Below are 18983 nucleotides of genomic sequence, written 5' to 3' on the forward strand. Positions count from 1 at the left end.
CTGATGCAAAAATACTCAATAAAATACTGGCAAAGCATATCCAAGAACACATCAAAAGGAACACTGAGCATGATTCATCTCAGAGGTGCAGGGATGGTTCAACGTACAAAATTCTGTCAATGCAATCCATAGAAACAAACTTTGCACACAGTAAATATTCAGCAGTATTTGTTGAGTTGAATTACTTAGATAAGAAATACCTATATCAGGGGATGGGAAAGAAGAAATACCTACATCATAAGAGTTTAGCTATCTGTGGCAGTAGCATACTTCAAATTCCAACAAAATTTTCATTTCATCTGTGATTTTCAGCAAAATTATATTCATTATCTTTTTAAAATATTAAAACATTGGAATGATTAGACAAAGGGTAATAGAGAATCAGGATATATGGGATTTTCTTTAGAGAATGAAATAGCAATATATAAACTATCATGTTGCATTTTAATATTATTAATAGTAAAATCTAATATTTATAGTCTGTCATACAACAAATTATAGTACGGCATAATATATTTGTACTATTTCATATATTTTCCAATAACTATAAAAATAGATAATATTATTTGTAGAAATGGAATCCATGTCTTGAGATTTAATTCTTCAATAGGCGTTTTCTATTACTTCAGTGGTCCTTGAGTTTAACATGTACTAGAGTTTAAATATGTACTAGAGTTTGAATCTGGAATGTATCTCAAAATCCTGTATGTTGAAGACTTAGTCCCCAGTCCACTGCTATTGAGATATGATGAAAAGTTAAGAGGCGGGGCTTCCTGGGAAATTGCTTCATCATTGAGGGTATGCCCCAAAATGGGACAGTGGAACCATTTTGTTTTTTGTATGTACACACTCTTAAATATTCTCTCTCCCTTCCCCTCTCTCTGTCTCTTGTTCTCTTTTGCTCTCACTCTTGTTCTCTCTCTGGCCATGTGTGGGTGTGTGCATATGAATGCTGGTGCCCACAGAGGTCAGAGGTGTTGGAGCCCATGTGGCTGTAACTACAGATGGTTGTGAGCTGTCAGACATAGGTTCTGGAAACCAAATCTGGGTCTTCTTCAGGAGCAGTAAATGCTCTTAACTACTAAGACATCTTTGTAGCACTCTCTTTCACCCTTTTCAGTAAACATCTCTACAGTCATATGCTGCCTCAACTCAGGAGCTGCAACAAGCAAGTAATTATGGACTCAAAAATCTGTAATTATGAATCCAAATTAAGTCTTGTAAACTTTGTTTGCTTCTAGTAACAGAAAGATAAGAGGGCTGGGAATGTAGCTCAGGTAGATTGAGGCCTGACTAGCATGAATGAAGCCCTGGGTTTTAATTGTGAATAGTGATGTATAACTCCAGTTCTAGCACCTGGGAGAGAAAGAAAAGGGCCTGGAATTCAAGACGAGCTTCAGTCATGAAAAATGTTTGTGGCTAACCTGGGCTACAATGAAACCCTTTCTAAAAACAGCTATGTCTTGTAACACGAAACTTAACTCAAATTTGCACATTTGCTTATTGTTATCAAATTAGATCTTAAAAGCACAAAATGAAAAAAAGTCAAACATTCTTAGCAATGATAAGGATAAATGGAGAGGATTACTCTCAAAATATTTGGAAAATTCTGTAGATAACAGAAACAACAGATTGGTGTTTTGTGAGTTTCTCAGGGTTATGTCAAAATTATCTTTGATAGCAACACAGAAGTAGAGAAGATTTAATTTTGCTCATAATTTCTGAGATTTCAGTTCATGCTTGGCCTGTTCCAAGACTCTGGGCCTGAGGTAAGGCAGAATATCACGGCAGTAGGAACGTGCAATAGAGGAGTATGCTCACCTCATGGCAGTCAGGAAGAAACGGGGGTGTGGGGTGGGAGGAGAACCAGGGGTAAGATTCCCTTGAAAGGCCTGCAACCAGTAACTAGTTTATACAAGTAGTAAAAGCCTGAACATATTGAGAAATATCAAAATAAAAATGAAGAAAGAAACTGGGAAGGGGGCCTGGAGACATGGCTCAAGAGTGAAAGCACTGATGCTCCTGCAGAGGACCCAGGTTTGGTTCTAGCACGCACATGGAAGCTCATCACCGTCTGTAACTCTACTTCCAGAGGATTCAATGCACTGTTCTGGCCTCTCTAGGCACCAGGCACACACAGTATGTCATATATGTATACTCATACACTCTATCTTTCTAGCCCTGTCTCTGTCTCCCTCTCTCTGTCTGATAAAATAGAAATAAAGCCAAATTGAGACATACGCCTTTTCTATTTATTTAGAGTCAATTTGCACAGAAAACTATTTCATTATTATATAAACTTTCTCTCTAAGAAGTAAATTCTAATGAACACACAATCTTTTTATTAATTTAATACTTCTTTATACGTACCACACAAAGCTCAAATAAAATTATCCCAAGAGACCACACATCTGATTTGGGGCCAGAGGGCAATGGTTTTTCACTTGGCACATGATCAGTACTTTTGAAAATTCCTTGTGCAATTACCTCTGGTGCCAAATATGAGGGATACCTATAACACAAGTGAATAACAAATAATTATAATGAGCTACAATGACTATAGAAACAGTAGCACATTCTTATAATTAGTGCATGAGATGTAAAAATACTACACAAATAAATCTACAGAGATTACTAGAAAGAATCTTGAACTAATCATAGAAACACGGGCCTTTGTGTCTAGGAATTGAAACTGAACAGACAGGAGTCCTAAATCATTTTAAAAACATCATATCTCTCTGTGGCATGTGTTTAGTTTCTTGCTCTTCTCTGTGACTGTATCATATCGGCATTACAGCAGGCCTCTAGTTCTTTTCTTTCCTCTGACCACTTGATCTTCTGTTAATGGTGAATTGTTTCATCATTTGACCTTTGAAATAGGAAAGTAATTATTTTCAACAGGTCCTGGTCTGCTTTACTGTTACTGTGATAAAACACTGGCCAAAAGCAACTTCGACAGGAAAAGGCTTGAGCCATTTTACAATCATACTCCATCCTTGAGGGGTGAGAAGAAGTTCAAGCATGAACTGGAACAGAGTTCATGGAATAATGCGGCCTACTGATTTTCTCTACTTGCTTTTTTTATACAAGACCATCGCCTCAGGAGTGCTGCCACCCATTATGAGCTTGGCCTTCTCACATCACCTGTTAATCAAGAAAGTGACTTACAAACTTGCCTAAAGGCAATCTGATGGAGGCAATCTTCAATTAAGATTCTCTTTTCTCAGATGTCTTTAGCTTGTGTCAGCACAAATGATCCCTTATCAACTTGATACACAAAAACATCATTATTAAATTATAATAATATAATAATTTCCTTTCTTGTTTATCCCCAAAATCTGATGTTAATAATGTAATATAAAACAATATAACTTTAAAAGTTCCACAGACTTTAAAACATTCAAATACTGGTATGTACATATTTTCCAGGGATGTCCACTTAGTGTTGGATAACCAATTGGTGTTCTCTTCCCTCAGGAAGACTACTTCTTCTGATTCCAGAATATCTTACTGTTTGTAGTTCTGTGTCTAGGGTAGAAACCTCATAAGTTTTCCTCCTTCCATGTCAACATGTCTATTGGTGTTATCCTTGTTCAAGTCATGTTTAGACAGCCCTGTTGGTGAGACTTCATGGGTACAGTATACAGACTGTACAAGCTATATTTATATATTTAGGAATGCACACATACATAAACACATACACAAAAATATGCATCAAAAATTAAAGAACAAGAGGCCATGACTTTTAAAACATGGGTGGGTGGTACATGTTGGGTTTGGAGGGAGAAAAGAAAAGGGGAAAATGATAAAATCATATAATTGAAAAAAAATTCAAACACTTTAAAAGTTTAGTCTCTTAAAAATCCAACATCAACTTAAAGTTCAAAGTCTCTCAACCATGGGTTTCTATAAAATAATAATTAAGTTATAGTCTTATTCCAAGGAGGAAGAACTGCACATAGTGATAATAAGATCCAAGCAAAACCAATATTTAACATAATAAATACCTCAATATCCAAGGCTACTATGAACCTAGAATTGAATTATTAGGCACAGCATGTAGGTATTTTCTATTTTAGTATCATGTGGGTGTGCCTTTCTCAAATTTAGTCATGAGCACCGTAATCTGGATTTTTCACTTAATTTACATTATTTTATAACAATAACTATATGAAAAATACATGCAAATATATGTGATGTCCCTTCCTCATAATATCATCCAGACTTCTTATTTATATGTAAAATATAACTCATTTAATTCTGGATAGGTAACTTGAATAAAACTAGTTTATTAAATTGTTAATCCATTATCAGAATGACCTTAATATTCTTTTAATGTACTCATGTATTCCTCTTATATAGAAATATGTAGATGCCATTTTGCCTTCAATGATAATACTGCTTTTCTAAGTGAACGAGTGGTGTCTGTAAAAGTACTAAAGTCTGTAGGTGGCGGCTGCTTGTTTGTTTCCCAGGCACCCAGACCAGAAATAATCACAAAAAAACTGTATTAATTACAACACTGCTTGGCTAATAGCTTAGGCATATTCCTGGCTAACTCTTTTATCTTATATTTACATATTTTTATTAATCTGTGTGTCGCCATGTGAGTGTGGCCTACTGGTAAGATTCCAGCATTGCAGCATCATTCTCCTTCAGCAGCAACGTGGTGTCTCCCTGACTCTGCCTACTGTCTCTATATATCTCTGTTAGGATTTCCTACCTGGCTGTATTCTCTAAGCCATTGGCCAAAGCAGCTTCTTTATTAACTGATGGGGGAAAAAAAAAACCACATTCACAGCATACAGAGGGAAACCCCACATCAAAAGTCTAATAAAAAAGCACCAGATGTAATGGTCTAGCATGTGTTCCACTCTTTGAACAGTGCTTTTTTGTCTTGAAGCCCCAGAGACAGCCTTATACATGCTCTGCAATTGCTCTATCCCTGAATTTCTTCCCCAACAAAACCTGTGCTTTAATTTCAGTAAAATCTGACTTGTCTTTCTTCTGCAGAAAGGAATGATAATGCCCACTTCACAAAATTGTTGTAAATATTAATAGATAAAAATGCTCTACAAAAATAGAATATGTGACACAAACCCAATGTTGTAAAAGGTAAATTATTCACTTTTATTCCTGACTTCCAATATATGAATTGAAAATCATAGTACAGTTAATGAAAAGTCAAGCAAAGCTATAATTAAATTGGTACACCAAAAACTTTGGACATAAGCATAGAAGTAACCCTTGTTCTAAAAATTCTGGGTCCTCTTTAACCAGACAGAAATTCATAAAGATCCTAAAAATGGCTCCTTAATGGAGGGCATTGTCTTTCAGCAACTTTCTTATAAGTGTCCCATTCTCACACTCAACGAAAATTACCAGAACTTCACTTTGAACATGGCTGGTAAGGTAAATACAAGTGGCTTTTATCATTTGCAGTTTTAACAGGGTATTAAGCTACTGTCCAATCAAAATTAATGCCCAATTTCTAACTCCTTCCAACATTTCTAAGCAGATGGTAACACTTATGTTCCTTAATATCTGTCACTGGCAGCGACTGTGAGCCTCCTCTGATGTAAAGGCTCTTTTTGGCCTCGCTGTTTGATCACTTATTTTATTTTTCCTGGCTAAGGTTTCACACTTTGTGCTTTATAGCTTCCAGTAAGATTCTTTGAAACTCAGACTTCAAAGCAAGTTGTGCTGAATGCTAACACAAGACCAGGTCTACAAAAGCATTTAAAACCAAATGATTGATACGCCGTAAAAATTCACTTCTATTTATCACCAAAACCTAATGTAATCTTAAATGTACGTCAGAAACTTAAAGTAACTTTTGTGTTATTTTTATTTTCTTTGATAGAAATTGATTTAGACAAAATGCATATGTAATAGTATTCATGTTTATTATAGATCTTTATGGCAAATGGTAATGATAACTTAATGAAGGAGCTTGAACTTAACTATAATATAATAAAAAAGATGTTTTCTTCCATAAGAACTTGTTAACTATTTTTTTCCTGTTTATTTTTCAAGACAGGGTTTCTCTGTATAGCTTTTGAGGAAATCCTGGAACTTGCTTTATAGACCAGGCTGGCCTTGAACTCACAGAGATCCGCCTGTCTCTGCCTACAGAGTGCACTGCCTAGCACTTGTTAATTATTACTATATCGTTTTTATGTTTCTGAATAAAATTATTCTCTACCATTGAATGTATGTGAAATGTTAAGTTTATGAATTTGTATCTTAATAAATAAGCCCTCAGTACAGAAAATTTGCCAACTGAAGAGTAAGTTATTTGAGGTCGAGAACTAGTATTAGCTTTATGCACAAAATAAATAAAGGACAGAAAGTGCTCAATAAATGTTTCCTTACTGACTGAAGCCTCAATAGCCTGGATTATACAGTGAATTCCAGATCAGCATGAGACAATGATACAAATCAACAAACAAACTAAACAAAAACCAAAATCCTTCAGGCCAGGCATGGTGGAACACACCTTCATCCAGCACTCTGGAAGCAGAAGCAGGTGGATCTCTGTGAGTCTGAGGCTAGTTTGGTCTACACAATAAGTTCTAGGACAGTCAGGGATATATAGAGAGAATCTTTCAAAAAGGCAAAAGAAAAAAAGAGGAAAAAATAAACCTATAATCTAAGTTTTTAGAATAAAGGTGAAATTTTCCAAAAATTCTAAAAATTTAAGCAATATTCTTCTTTGGGAATTTTCTCCATGAGACTCCTGGTACTATGTGGAGGATGGGCTTTTGAGAGCCCATGGAGCAAACACAAAGGAATACTATCAAAAACTGCCACACTGCATAGGAATAAATATGATTACGATTAGGTTAGATAAGTTTGGTTTGGTTGTTTTCATCATTATTCTGAAGCTATGTAGGAGAAGTCCCTCTTGTAGAATATAAGTGTAAGTTTTAGGGATAAAAAGCCAATGTCTTCTCAGGCTGCCACAAAAATATCAGACAGACACAAACTCAAGCACAGGAGATGAGACAATTTCAGTACAGTGAAATGTTAACATGGAGAAGCTGAAGGACATCAGAAATCCTTTTTCTTATTTTTGTTAAAAATAATGGAGATGTAAGGGAAAGGATTATATCATGAAAATGTTTCAGAGGAATCATGCAACAATACAGCCGTCTCTATCAGAAACCTTTATCTAAATATACCATAAATAAATTTCCACTCATTTCTCAGAAGGCAGCATAGATCTGGAATTTCACACCAGAAACAATTAAATAGACTTCTTTACTATACTTGTAATTTATCTCATTACTAACAATAGCCACAATGAATCAACTTGAATTTAAAAATACACTTCTGTCTTTGGGAACTAGGAACACCAAATAAACATAAAACATTAAACTGAAAGTAAAACAACTGACATTTTCCAGCCTATAAATGAACACACTATCATTAAAAATCTGGTCTGCTTTCTTACCTTACACCACTTAATTCTTAATGAAATGCAATTAATTAAGGCATATCATAAGGTAAACACAGCCAATGATTTGTGACTCTTTGTTTCTGTTCTGCTAAAAATCAGTTCAGGAATCTTTGAAATACTGGGGAAATATCCATTATCTACTTGCTAACGAAGTATATAGAAAAATAAAATGTAGTAAATAAAGAAAACTGTTTTCATGTCAAGAACTACTAACCAAGCTGGGCGGTGGTGGCGCACGCCTTTAATCCCAGCACTCGGGAGGCAGAGGCAGGTGGATCTCTGTGAGTTTGAGACCAGCCTGGTCTACAAAAGCTAGTTCCAGGACAGGCTCCAAAACCACAGAGAAACCCTGTCTCAAACCCCCCCCCCATATACTATCGAAGTTCATCAAGGTTAAGATAGAATTCAAAATAGAGGAAACAATCCTTACCCTATTGGGAAATCGACATCATCACCATGAGCTGTCATGTGATAAAGTCCAAATTTAGCCAGTTTAATATGACCCTACAATTAAAAAGAGAGAAAATCACTATGAAATATCTTAATACAAATGACAAATTTTAATTTGGCAAACAATAAATTTTAAAAGTTTTTTGTTTGCCACAAATACATCATTTTATATAGTTATTACTGTATTATTCTGAAACATATTATTAGTCTTATTTCTCTGATTAATGCAGGATTTCAGTAGCTTTCATTCTCAAGCAACATAAAACTATCTATTATTAGCTGAAAATTACCTTTCGATCCAACAGGATGTTATGAGGAGACAGCGCCCGGTGTACTATGCCATGCTTGTTCAAGTATTGTAAGCCCTGAAGTACCTCAAATGCTATGCACAAAACCTTTGTATAGCTACAAAGAAAACAAAAAATCAGAGATCAATTACAAGGTAAATAAAGTCCGTTTCAAGGGAAATGAGATGTACTAAAAGCATTCAGTGATGCTTTGTTGTACCTCTTCCATGCAGACACAGTGGAGCACATATATCTTCAAAATAGCTACTTCCCTGGGTGGTGATGGCACACACCTTTAATCCCAGCACTTGGTAGTCAGAGGCAGGGGGATCTCTGTGAGTTCAATGCCAGCCTGGTCTACAGAGTGAGTTCTAGGACAGGCACAGAGAAACACTATCTCAAAAAAACCAAACATGTGTGTACATATATTTATGTTAAGTATATGTGACATATGTATACACACATATCTAATTCTACATATTTTAGACTTCCTAATTAGAACGTTTGGTTGTGCTATAGAATCTTACAGTTTGGGCTACAATAAAAACCATCTTTCTTTTTCCAAGGGAAGGTTTTAATTTGAGTAGTATACAGTACTTATAGCAGAATAGGGTGCTTTTGTCACTCACCAGCCTGGTTATCTTACCAAATTACCAGTAATATTTAAAATATCTGGACCAAATCAATGAAAACCATTGAGTCTAAGTCCATGAATATATATATCTTCCCAGGGGACATATCTGCAGCACAGCTGCTGCATGTGGATGGCTCAGGCAAGGCTACTAAAGATGGGGACGGAAAGATTTTAGTGAGAATGTCAGTGAGACTGACTTAGAAGGGGCCTCATAAACAAGTCCTGAAAAATGACAGTATCAATAGATATGCTAATGAGGAAGGGGTAAAATCTCCCAGAGTCCCAGCTCTCCACCAAGAACTACAGATGACTGACTGCTGAGAGGAGATTTAGCCTTCCTTGGAGATGACTGCCCTTATTAGTTATCCAATATAGCTTAGTTAGCCCTGAAGTCATATACACACAAATAACAAAAAATGTACTCAACGGGCTATCTTTACATACTTGTGCATATATTTATATGTAACAGTAATAATTACCAAAGAGGCTGAAGGGGAGGAAGAAAAGGGGAAGTTATGTAAATATATTTTAATTAAAATGTTAAGAAAATGTTTTAAATGACAAAAACATAGTTTAAGCATCTCATTTGCCTCTATCTGTTAACTTTAGCTTCTCTTATTACTCTTGTTCTCTCCCTCGCTGTCCCCACACCCACTCCTTCCTCTCCTTCTTTCACAACACACACATACACACACACACACTTCACAATAGCTTATAAATTAATGCCATATTTAGCAGTGACACTAGAGGTCCTCAGCTGCATTGTATTTCAACACAGATTTCTTATGGAATTGGAATCAAATTTTACAGTGATTGTTTTCATTAAACCAATTTTTAAACACTGAATACAGAAAACTCATTCTACTTCCTAAGAGTGTTTTTATCAATTAATATTAGAGGTGTATGTCAAAATTACATTCATGATAAAATGAAGGGGTGTGTGTATCAAAATAAATTTTATTTGTAAAATTTTAAAAAGTAAAGTTTATGAAATTAATTAGCTACATTCTTGGCTACTGTTTGAGACGATATAGGAATCACAGTTAAAGGCTCAGTATTTTCAGTTTGAATCAAACAATAAATAAGACTTACTTTTTTGTCTCTTTATACACTTAGGGTTTAATTTTTAAAATTTATTTTGAAACATAAAATAAAAAGAGAAGGAAAATATTACTGTTTTAAATACTGAAGACAATGGTGAACGGCACCTTTGGAATTTGGTACACTTGTTTGGTTTTGAGGAATTTTGTGGGGAGACAGTGTTTATTTCTGGGACAGGGTCTCACTACAAGGCCCTTGATGTCTTAGAACTTGCTGGCACTGAACTCAGACCTACCTGCCTCTGTCTTCTAAGTGCTAGGACTAAAGACATATCTCAGACTTACTTACTTTAAATCGGCTTTTCTTAATTGGTCAACAAGTTTGAGAATTAAATCTTTTTTAAGCAATATAATTATAATATAATAACAATATAAAAATATCTAATAGTTAACATGTAACAGTTCACTTGTGTGCAGTTGCATGTGGATCCCCTCCCCCCAACACAGTATAAGGCTTTATCTAAATCAGACAACTCCAAAGTTGAAACTTATAAATAACTAGCATTGAGCATCAGTTTAAGTCAGTAAATTTTAGTTTCTGTGGTATAGTTTGAAGTAGTGTGTCTCATCTGGACTCATGCTTGAGTCATTGATTCACCCAGTTGGTAACACTGTTCAAGGACCTTTTGGATATTGTGTCAATGGGACACACAAGGCCATTCGAGGGGATTAAGATAGGGACTCCATTATTTCCCATTTTGCCCAGATGCAGGCAAGCACACAAAAGCTCCCAATAACAAATCTGCCCCATAGTGGATTGTATCTACTGACCCATCAGTCAGAATATACCCTTCTTTACTTAGTTATCTGCCAGACATTCTGTTATGGTAACAAAAAAAATGACTAAAATTGAACATCAGGACCAAGAAGTAGAGTACCCAAGATAAGCCTGACCATATGTTCCTAGGCCTCTGGAATTTGTTTATAGGAAGAATTTAGAATTTTGGAGTCACAGGTTAGTGATGTCTGAGAATGCTATATGGAAAGCTTAGTAAATGATTCTGACAGGAGTGTGAAAGACCAGGATGCTAATAGAAATGAGACCATAAACAGTCTCTCATCAAGTTTCAAAGGGAACAAGCATTCTATTGGAAATGAGCCTAGAGGCTATCCATGTTACACTCTGGCAAGTCATCTGGACACAAGCTTGTCTTGTTGAGGACCGAGTGTGGCTGAATTAAAAAGCAGTGGACTACTTGCTTGGAAGAGGACATTTCTAGACTAGGTATCATCCAGGCTGCAGTGTGGCTATTTAGCCAGATTTATAGTCACAGCAAGTTTAGAAAGAAGAGCAGAAAGAGGAACCAAAAGATGCCAAACATGTACAGTTTGGTAAAGAAGAAAACATGAACCAAGTTAAAGTCACAGACAAGGTGAACATGGACAAAGCAGCTGTAATTGTTAAAGCCCCATAAATGAGAATTCATGTACTTTCTTTACACTTTGCATGGGGAACATTGTAAATAATACCTCACTTATGTACAGACATAAAACAGAGCACCCACTTATAGAACACTTATTTGAAAGGACAGTGTCCAAAAACATAGAACTTCCATGGTGTACTAGTGGAAAACAGTTGCCTTGGGAATATTTCCTGAGATCCAGCCACGAAGGCACAGAGATGACACTACAGCAATGGTCTAAAGTAGCCAGACTTGTTAAGGGAGGTCCTAAACAAAAGGAGGAGTGGGAGGACCTCCCGTAACACCGACTACATGTTAAGCAACAGCAGCAGCAACAGTAGAATTTACCATCATCCTATGATGCAACATGAGAAAGGGAGTTATAAAGGTTTGTTCTAAGGTTCCAGAAAAAAGCTGGTGATATTAGGTAATGCGTGGCTGAGTCATACTTCTTGAAAAGAGGCTTTGAAAGGCTACTATGCAAAGCTATGAAGGTCAGGCTTGTGTTGCTATGTAGACCTCAGCAAGAGGCTAAAGATGAGAGTAATCTGGTACATAGTCAAAGGAAAGTTCAGGTACTAACTAAAGCCAATCCAAGAGAAAGTGAAAGCATGCTGCTGCTGGTGGGAAGACTGTGGAGCTCAGCAACCACATCTTTTGGCCTTTGATTACAGGGAGCCCTCAGTGCCAGGTGGTGCTACAGGGTATACCATTTGTCCTGCTGTGCTTCAGTCTTGATTTAGGCTATGGTTTTCTTTTATTTTCTTACCCCTTTTCTTAGGAATAGGTTTACTCTGTGCCATTTTACGGAAGTAAGTAACTTAAAAATATGTTTTGGATGGGGTTCACACTCCGGAGTCTCAGACACTTTGTATTTATGTATGTATGTATGTATGTATGTATGTATGTATTTATTTATTTATGATTTCTGTCTCTTCCCCGCCACCATCTCCCATTTCCCTCCCCCTCCCCCAATCAAGTCCCCCTCCCTCATCAGCCCAAAGAGCAATCAGGGTCCCCTGCCCTGTGGGAAGTCCAAGGACCACCCACCTCCATCCAGGTCTAGTAAGGTGAGCATCCAAACTGCCTAGGCTCCCACAAAGCCAGTACGTGCAGTAGGATCAAAAACCCATTGCCATTGTTCTTGAGTTCTCAGTAGTCCTCATTGTCCGCTATGTTCAGCGAGTTCGGTTTTATCCCGGGCTTTTTCAGACCCAGGCCAGCTGGCCTTGGTGAGTTCCCAGTAGAACATCCCCATTGTCTCAGTGTGTGGGTGCACCCCTTGCGGTCCTGAGTTCCTTGCTCGTGCTCTCTCTCCTTTTGCTCCTGATTTGGACCTTGAGATTTCTGTCCGGTGCTCCAATGTGGGTCTCTGTCTCAGTCTCCTTTACAATAAAACTTTGGTATTTTTGAGGTTGGAATAAATGCATTCTACATTAGAAGACACCCATTGATTTAAACACTTGGTAATTAGCTGGTATAACTATTTTTTTGGAGTCTGTAGGAATAGTTATTGGTATAAGGACTAGTAAAAAATTCTATAATACTTGGGTAAATTGTAAATTTGTTTTCAAAGACAACCTTAGTTTCCTTTCCAGATACTGTGATAAATTATGACAAAAGCCAACTCCAAGAAGGAAGTTTATCTGACTCCCACTCCCAGTCCATCACGGAAGGAGAGTCACAGTGACAAAGCCTGAGAGAACTGGCTGTGTTACATCCAAAATCAAAAGCAGAGAGCAGTGAACTAATGCATGCATGCTAGAACTTAGCTTGCTTTCACCTTTCTTAAGCAGTCCAGGACTCCAAACCCAGGGAATGGTGTTACCCACAGTGAGTGTGTTCTTCTACATCAATGATCATAATTAAGATTATCCCACACAGACATTCTCAGAGGCTCTTGTCCCAGGTGAATTTAGATTCTGTTAACTTGACAAATAAACCACCAATTCCCTCAGGTATCTGCAATGTTTCCAAGAAGAGATTCTTTCAGATTGCAAGAAATGGAAACCAGGGAAGCAAACCAGAGGTCAGGGCTGCTGAGATAGACTTGGAAATCATTCATATAGGACTGCTGAGATAGACTTGGAAATCATTCATATAGAAGTGTTAACTAAAACCATACATGCTATTTCCTCAAATCAATGATCCGTGATATTTCTAAAGGCCACTGCATAAGCCAAAACACACATACTGTCAGCAAATCAAACAGGGAACAATTCTAGACTATATAAGTTCAACATGTTTTTCCACCTTATAAAAATCCTAATCCTTTCCATATACATTTTCCTTTGGTTAAATTTTCTTATCAGCCTGAGGTAAAAAGTTAAGGAAGAGAAAACAGATGAAGAATAGTTAGCTACCGTATGATATAAAAAAATGGAGAGGAAAAAACACTGTTGATTAATACTCAAATGATATTGCAAGCATATAATTCTATTTATTCTAAAGAATCTCTCCTATACTCTCATGATTAAAAAAGATCTTAAATATATAATTTTCAAAATTTATTATATTATAAATTCAAAATCAGAAGACATGGTGTTTTTCAATGATATGCTAATACATTTGGAAATTTTAATTGAAACATATCACTTATTCAGCAGCATTTAAAAAATTATTTTAATTCCTTTAAATTATGGAATATATGTGTATTTGTTTGGGGTATGTACACAGATGAACACAGGTACCCATGGTATCCAGAGGAGGGTGATCTGGAACTGGAGTTATAGGTAGTTGGTGAGCCACCAATGAAGTACTAGGAACTGATCTTGTGTCCTCTGCAAGAACAGTACCTGTTTTTAACCATTCAGCCACCTCTCCAGCCCCAGAGGAAATAGTTTAAAAATTGAAAGAGAAAACCTTTTACTATTGAGTTTATGTATTTTATGCTAAATTAAATAACTCATTTTCCCTCAGATTCACATGCTTTGCAATGGGACTTTCACAAATTAATTACCAAAGAATATTCGAAGAAGGTAAAAAAATACTTGCACTATGTCTGAAGTTGTTAGGTTGGGCGTGTCTGCGCTAGGTGCACTATTACCCAGTTCGCAAGCTTCGGGCAAGGGGGCTGGAGGTTAAAATACACAGACACACACAGACAGAGAGACAGCGACATGGTTCATCCTTGAATTTCCCAAGAATGCCCCCTTTATTGTGTTCAGGGGCAGATTATATAGAGATAGCCACGCCCCAGCCAAACCCACCAGAAACCACTCTCCTGCCATCAGGAACTCCTGAGGGTCTCATGCTCAGAGCAGCTGTAGGCACTCAGATCAGGGAAAACAAGTTGTTTACAAGAGATTTAGGATCTGGGGTCTCACTGCTCCCAACATTTTACAACTCAGCATTTATTTTAACATAAGTGAAGTTGTTGGATGCTGCACGTCTGGAATTCTATCTATTGGCAATGCGACACAAACAATGGAAAATCAACTTTCAATCCGAACTCTGGGTATGTTTTCTCTTCAACAAACAATTTGCTAAGATCAAAATACACAAGGAAACATGGTCCGATTTGATAACAGGAAACTCCAGAATTGATTCGCTACACTTGAGACTGTTTCAGATCTATCTTGCTTCACTCCGTAAGTTTACAAGGTGAGGAACATGCACTAAACAGCAGCTAAAATCAGTGATCTACGGCAGATTGTAAAACTCATTATTTTAAGGATAAAGCAAAACACATGATCCACACGATCCTTTCCTCCTCTAAACACCACAGGGTCTTTAAAAACAACATGACACTATGCTTTCCATTAAATGGCATAAAAACAGAGAAGTCGACCAATGGAATCGTATAGAAGACCCGGATTTTATCCCACAAACCTATAAACACCTCATTTTCGATAAAGGAGCTAAAAGTATACAATGGAAGAAAGAAAGGATCTTCAACAAATGGTGCTGGCACAACTGGATGTCAACCTGTAGAAGAATGAAAATAGACCCATATCTATCACCGTGCACAAAACTCAAGTCCAAATGGATTAAAGACCTCAATATCAGCCCGAACACACTGAACCTGATAGAAGAGAAAGTGGGAAATACCCTACAACAGATGGGCACAGGAGATCGCTTCCTATGTATAACCCCAGAAGCACAGACATTAAGGGCAACATTGAATAAATGGGACCTACTAAAACTGAGAAGCTTCTGTAAAGCAAAGGACACTGTCACTAAGACACAAAGGCAACCCACTGACTGGGAGAAGATCTTCACCAACCCCGCAACAGACAAAGGTCTGATCTCCAAAATATATAGAGAACTCAAGAAACTAGACTTTAAAATGCTAATTAACCCAATTAAAAAATGGGGCACTGAACTGAACAGAGAGTTCTCAACAGAAGAAGTTCAAATGGCCAAAAGACACTTAAGGTCATGCTCAACTTCCTTAGCAATCAGGGAAATGCAAATCAAAACAACTTTGAGATATCATCTTACACCTGTCGGAATGGCTAAAGTCAAAAACACCAAGGATAGCCTTTGCTGGAGAGGCTGTGGAGGAACGGGTACCCTCATCCATTGCTGGTGGGAATGCAATCTTGTACAACCACTGTGGAAGTCAGTGTTTCGGTTTCTCAGGAAATTCGGGATCAACCTACCCCTGGACCCAGCAATCCCACTCCTGGGAATATACCCAAGAGATGCTCTGTCATATGACTAAAGCATTTGTTCAACTATGTTCATAGCAGTATTATTTGTAATAGCCAGAACCTGGAAACAACCTAGATGCCCTTCAATGGAAGAATGGATGAAGAAAGTATGGAATATATACACGCTAGAGTACTACGCTATGGTAAAAAACAATGACTTCTCGAATTTTGCATGCAAATGGATGGAAATAGAAAATACTATCCTGAGTGAGGTGTCCCAGACCCAAAAGGATGAACATGGGATGTACTCACTCATAATTGGTTTCTAGCCATAAATAAGGGTCACAGAGTCTACAATAGGTGAACCTAAAGAAGCTAAGTAAGAAGGTGAACCCAAGGAAAAACATATAGTTATCCTCTTGGCTAAGGGAAGTAGACAAAATTGCCGGGGAGAAAATTGGGATCTTGGGGATGGGGTGGGATGGGGGTAAGGGGAGATGGGGAGAGAAAAGGTAGAAGGGAAGGAGGGGGGGGGCTTGGGGAAACTGGAGGATTGGGATAAAGGAAGGCTGGATAGGGGAGCACGGAACCACAATTCTTAGTTAAGGGAGCCACTTTAGGGTGGGCAAGAGACTTGACCCTAGAGGGGCTCCCAGGTGCCCAAGCTGAGGTTCCCAGTTAGTTCCTTGGGCAGCTGAGGATAGGGAACCTGAAATGACCCTATCCTAGAGCAATACTGACGAATATCTTGCATATCATCATAGAACCTTCATCTGGTGATGGATGGAGATAGAGACAGAGACCCACACTGGAGCACTGGACTGAGCTCCCAAGGTCCCAATGAGGAGCAGAAGGAGGGAGAACATGAGCAAAGAAGTCGGGACCACGAGGGGTGCACCCACCCACTGAGACAGTGGAGCTGATCTACTGGGAGCTCACCAAGGCCAGCTGGACTGTGACCGAAAAAGCATGGGATAAAACTGGACTCTCTGAACATGGCGATCAATGAGGGCTGATGAGACGCCAAGGACAATGTCACAGGGTTTTGATCCTACTTAATTATGTGCTGGCTTTGTGGGAGCCTAGCCAGTTTGGATGTTCACCTTCCTAGATATGGACGGAGGGGGGAGGACCTAGGACTTACCACAGGGCAGGGAACCGGGACTGCTCTGTGGACTGGAGAGGAAGGGGGAGAGGAGTGGGGGGAGGGAGAGAAGGGTGGGAGGAGGGGGAGGGAAATGGGAGGCTGGGAGGAGGTGGATACTTGTTTTTTGTTTTTGTTGTTTTTTTTCTCCTTTTCTCAATTAAAAAATAATAAAAAAATGGGAGGATTTTATAAATTAACAACTATGCCTGTATTCCCCAATTTTCCTGCTGCAAAATAACCAGCAAAATAGAGTCCTAATATATCTGTGAGAATAAAGTCACCATTCAATACGTTTGAATATTTTTGTAATAAAGTTTTTATCTTTAAAATAACTTTATTATCACAACACAGACACACTCAATCTTTTATTCTGCTTTAAAATATTTAATCTTATAAAAAGGCACCTATGAAAATATTATTGCAAATATCATACATAATTGTAAAATGTTGAATATTCTTCTCTAATATTTGAAACCAAGGAAATATGACCATCAGTATGTGCATTAAATTATCCAGCAAAAGTTCAATTTTGTGAAATAGATCAAGAGGCTGAGTCGCTGGAGAAAGTTCCTGCTAACATCCCTGATGACGTGGATCCAGGGGAAGGTGGAGCACAGAAGGAGAATCCTGTCAGCCTTCCCAAAGGCGATGCCCGTTCGCCATGATTTCCCCAGATTTTTACCACCGATAGAAACCTTGAGTTATAAGTCTAAAGTGGCCCTTTTAGGACAGTGAAAGGGTCCCTGTGCTTTCAGTTCCGTGGGCATGTTTTTGGCAAGCTGCCTGGGTGGCTGTGTGTTGTGCCTGTGGTTGGTTTGCTGCCTTCGAGCCCAGACCAATAGGGATAAGGCTATATTGGGATAAGGTTATAATCTCTCTGGCATTAGCTACCCTGGAGTGTGGCTCCTTCTCCCAAATATGGTTGTCAGCACTAAGAGACGCTTAGGGCTTCCATCCTGCACAGCCTTTGCACCCCATGGGATCTGTTGATCCATTGCACTTGGGTAGATGTGCGGATGTAGGTTCCTTCTGCACAGCCTTTGCACCCCATGGGATCTGTCGATCCATTGCACTTGTGAAGGCGTAAGTCACAAACAATGCCACACCAATTCGGGGTTATGATTATTAGGGTGGTATTTATTTAAAGGGGAAAAAACTTACAGATCACTGTCCCAGGCAACAGCCCTCTTCGCAACCAGGAAAGGAGTCTAGTCGCAGGCGGAGCAGGAAGTGAAGAGAGAGAGAAGAGGGAAGTGGCCGCTTTTTTAAAGGGAGAGAAACCACGCCCCAGTGGGCTGGTACCTCAGCGGTGATAGGCTGGAGGAGTGGGAGGACCTCCCGCAACACCTCCCCCTTTTGTTTAAATAAGAGAGTTCTAAACCTACTATGAAATTATATACAATAAGTACAAATATCCTATTCTAACTAGCTTAGGTCTTGTATAATAAATAACTTGGCCAAGTCATGAGAGAAAGTAACTACATTTATATAGTCTTCAACCCCATCGAAGATCTGAGAAGGGAAATAATGTTACCTGGGTAATTAGGAAGTTCAGTAGAACAACTTCCAAAACATGCAACAAATTACAGAGACAACTAGCTACCTGGGCAATCACCCAAAGTCACATTAGCAGCGTTGAAGCAACCAACTTTGGCTAAGGCCTAACATAACTGACATACCATTTTCTAAGGCAAGCAACTTTTCAAAACTATCTTACCCTGTCTTGGCAGGATATGACAGTCCTGTTTTATCCATTGATGCATGCTCTGTATCTTTGTCAGTTGTTGAGGTATGGGCATTTCTTTGCCCAAACGCCAGTTCTGCCAAAAAGAAAGGCTCCAGGTGGAGTGTCTTTGGTGCTCAACATTCTCTCGGGAATAGAGTGGTGTTGCCAGGAGCAATTGT

The 18983-nt window shown here is 38.2% G+C and overlaps 1 protein-coding gene across 3 annotated transcripts in view; it reads right to left on the minus strand.

Annotated features, from left to right (window-relative positions):
• The window catches only part of Tbck (TBC1 domain containing kinase), a 140195-nt gene that overhangs the window by 106316 nt on the left and 14896 nt on the right, over positions 1-18983 (minus strand). For all 3 annotated transcript variants that reach the window (XM_041649645.1, XM_041649626.1, XM_041649635.1), the window contains exons 4-6: positions 8203-8317; positions 7893-7966; positions 2371-2512 (exon numbers count right to left, since the gene is read on the minus strand). In XM_041649645.1, coding sequence (XP_041505579.1) covers positions 2371-2512; positions 7893-7966; positions 8203-8317 — 331 coding nt within the window. The remainder of the gene's footprint in view (positions 1-2370; positions 2513-7892; positions 7967-8202; positions 8318-18983) is intronic.

The sequence above is a fragment of the Microtus oregoni genome, unplaced genomic scaffold (assembly GCF_018167655.1).
Source record: "Microtus oregoni isolate MIOR12 unplaced genomic scaffold, Mior012 000000F_ref0000247, whole genome shotgun sequence".
Classification (NCBI taxonomy): domain Eukaryota; kingdom Metazoa; phylum Chordata; class Mammalia; order Rodentia; family Cricetidae; genus Microtus; species Microtus oregoni.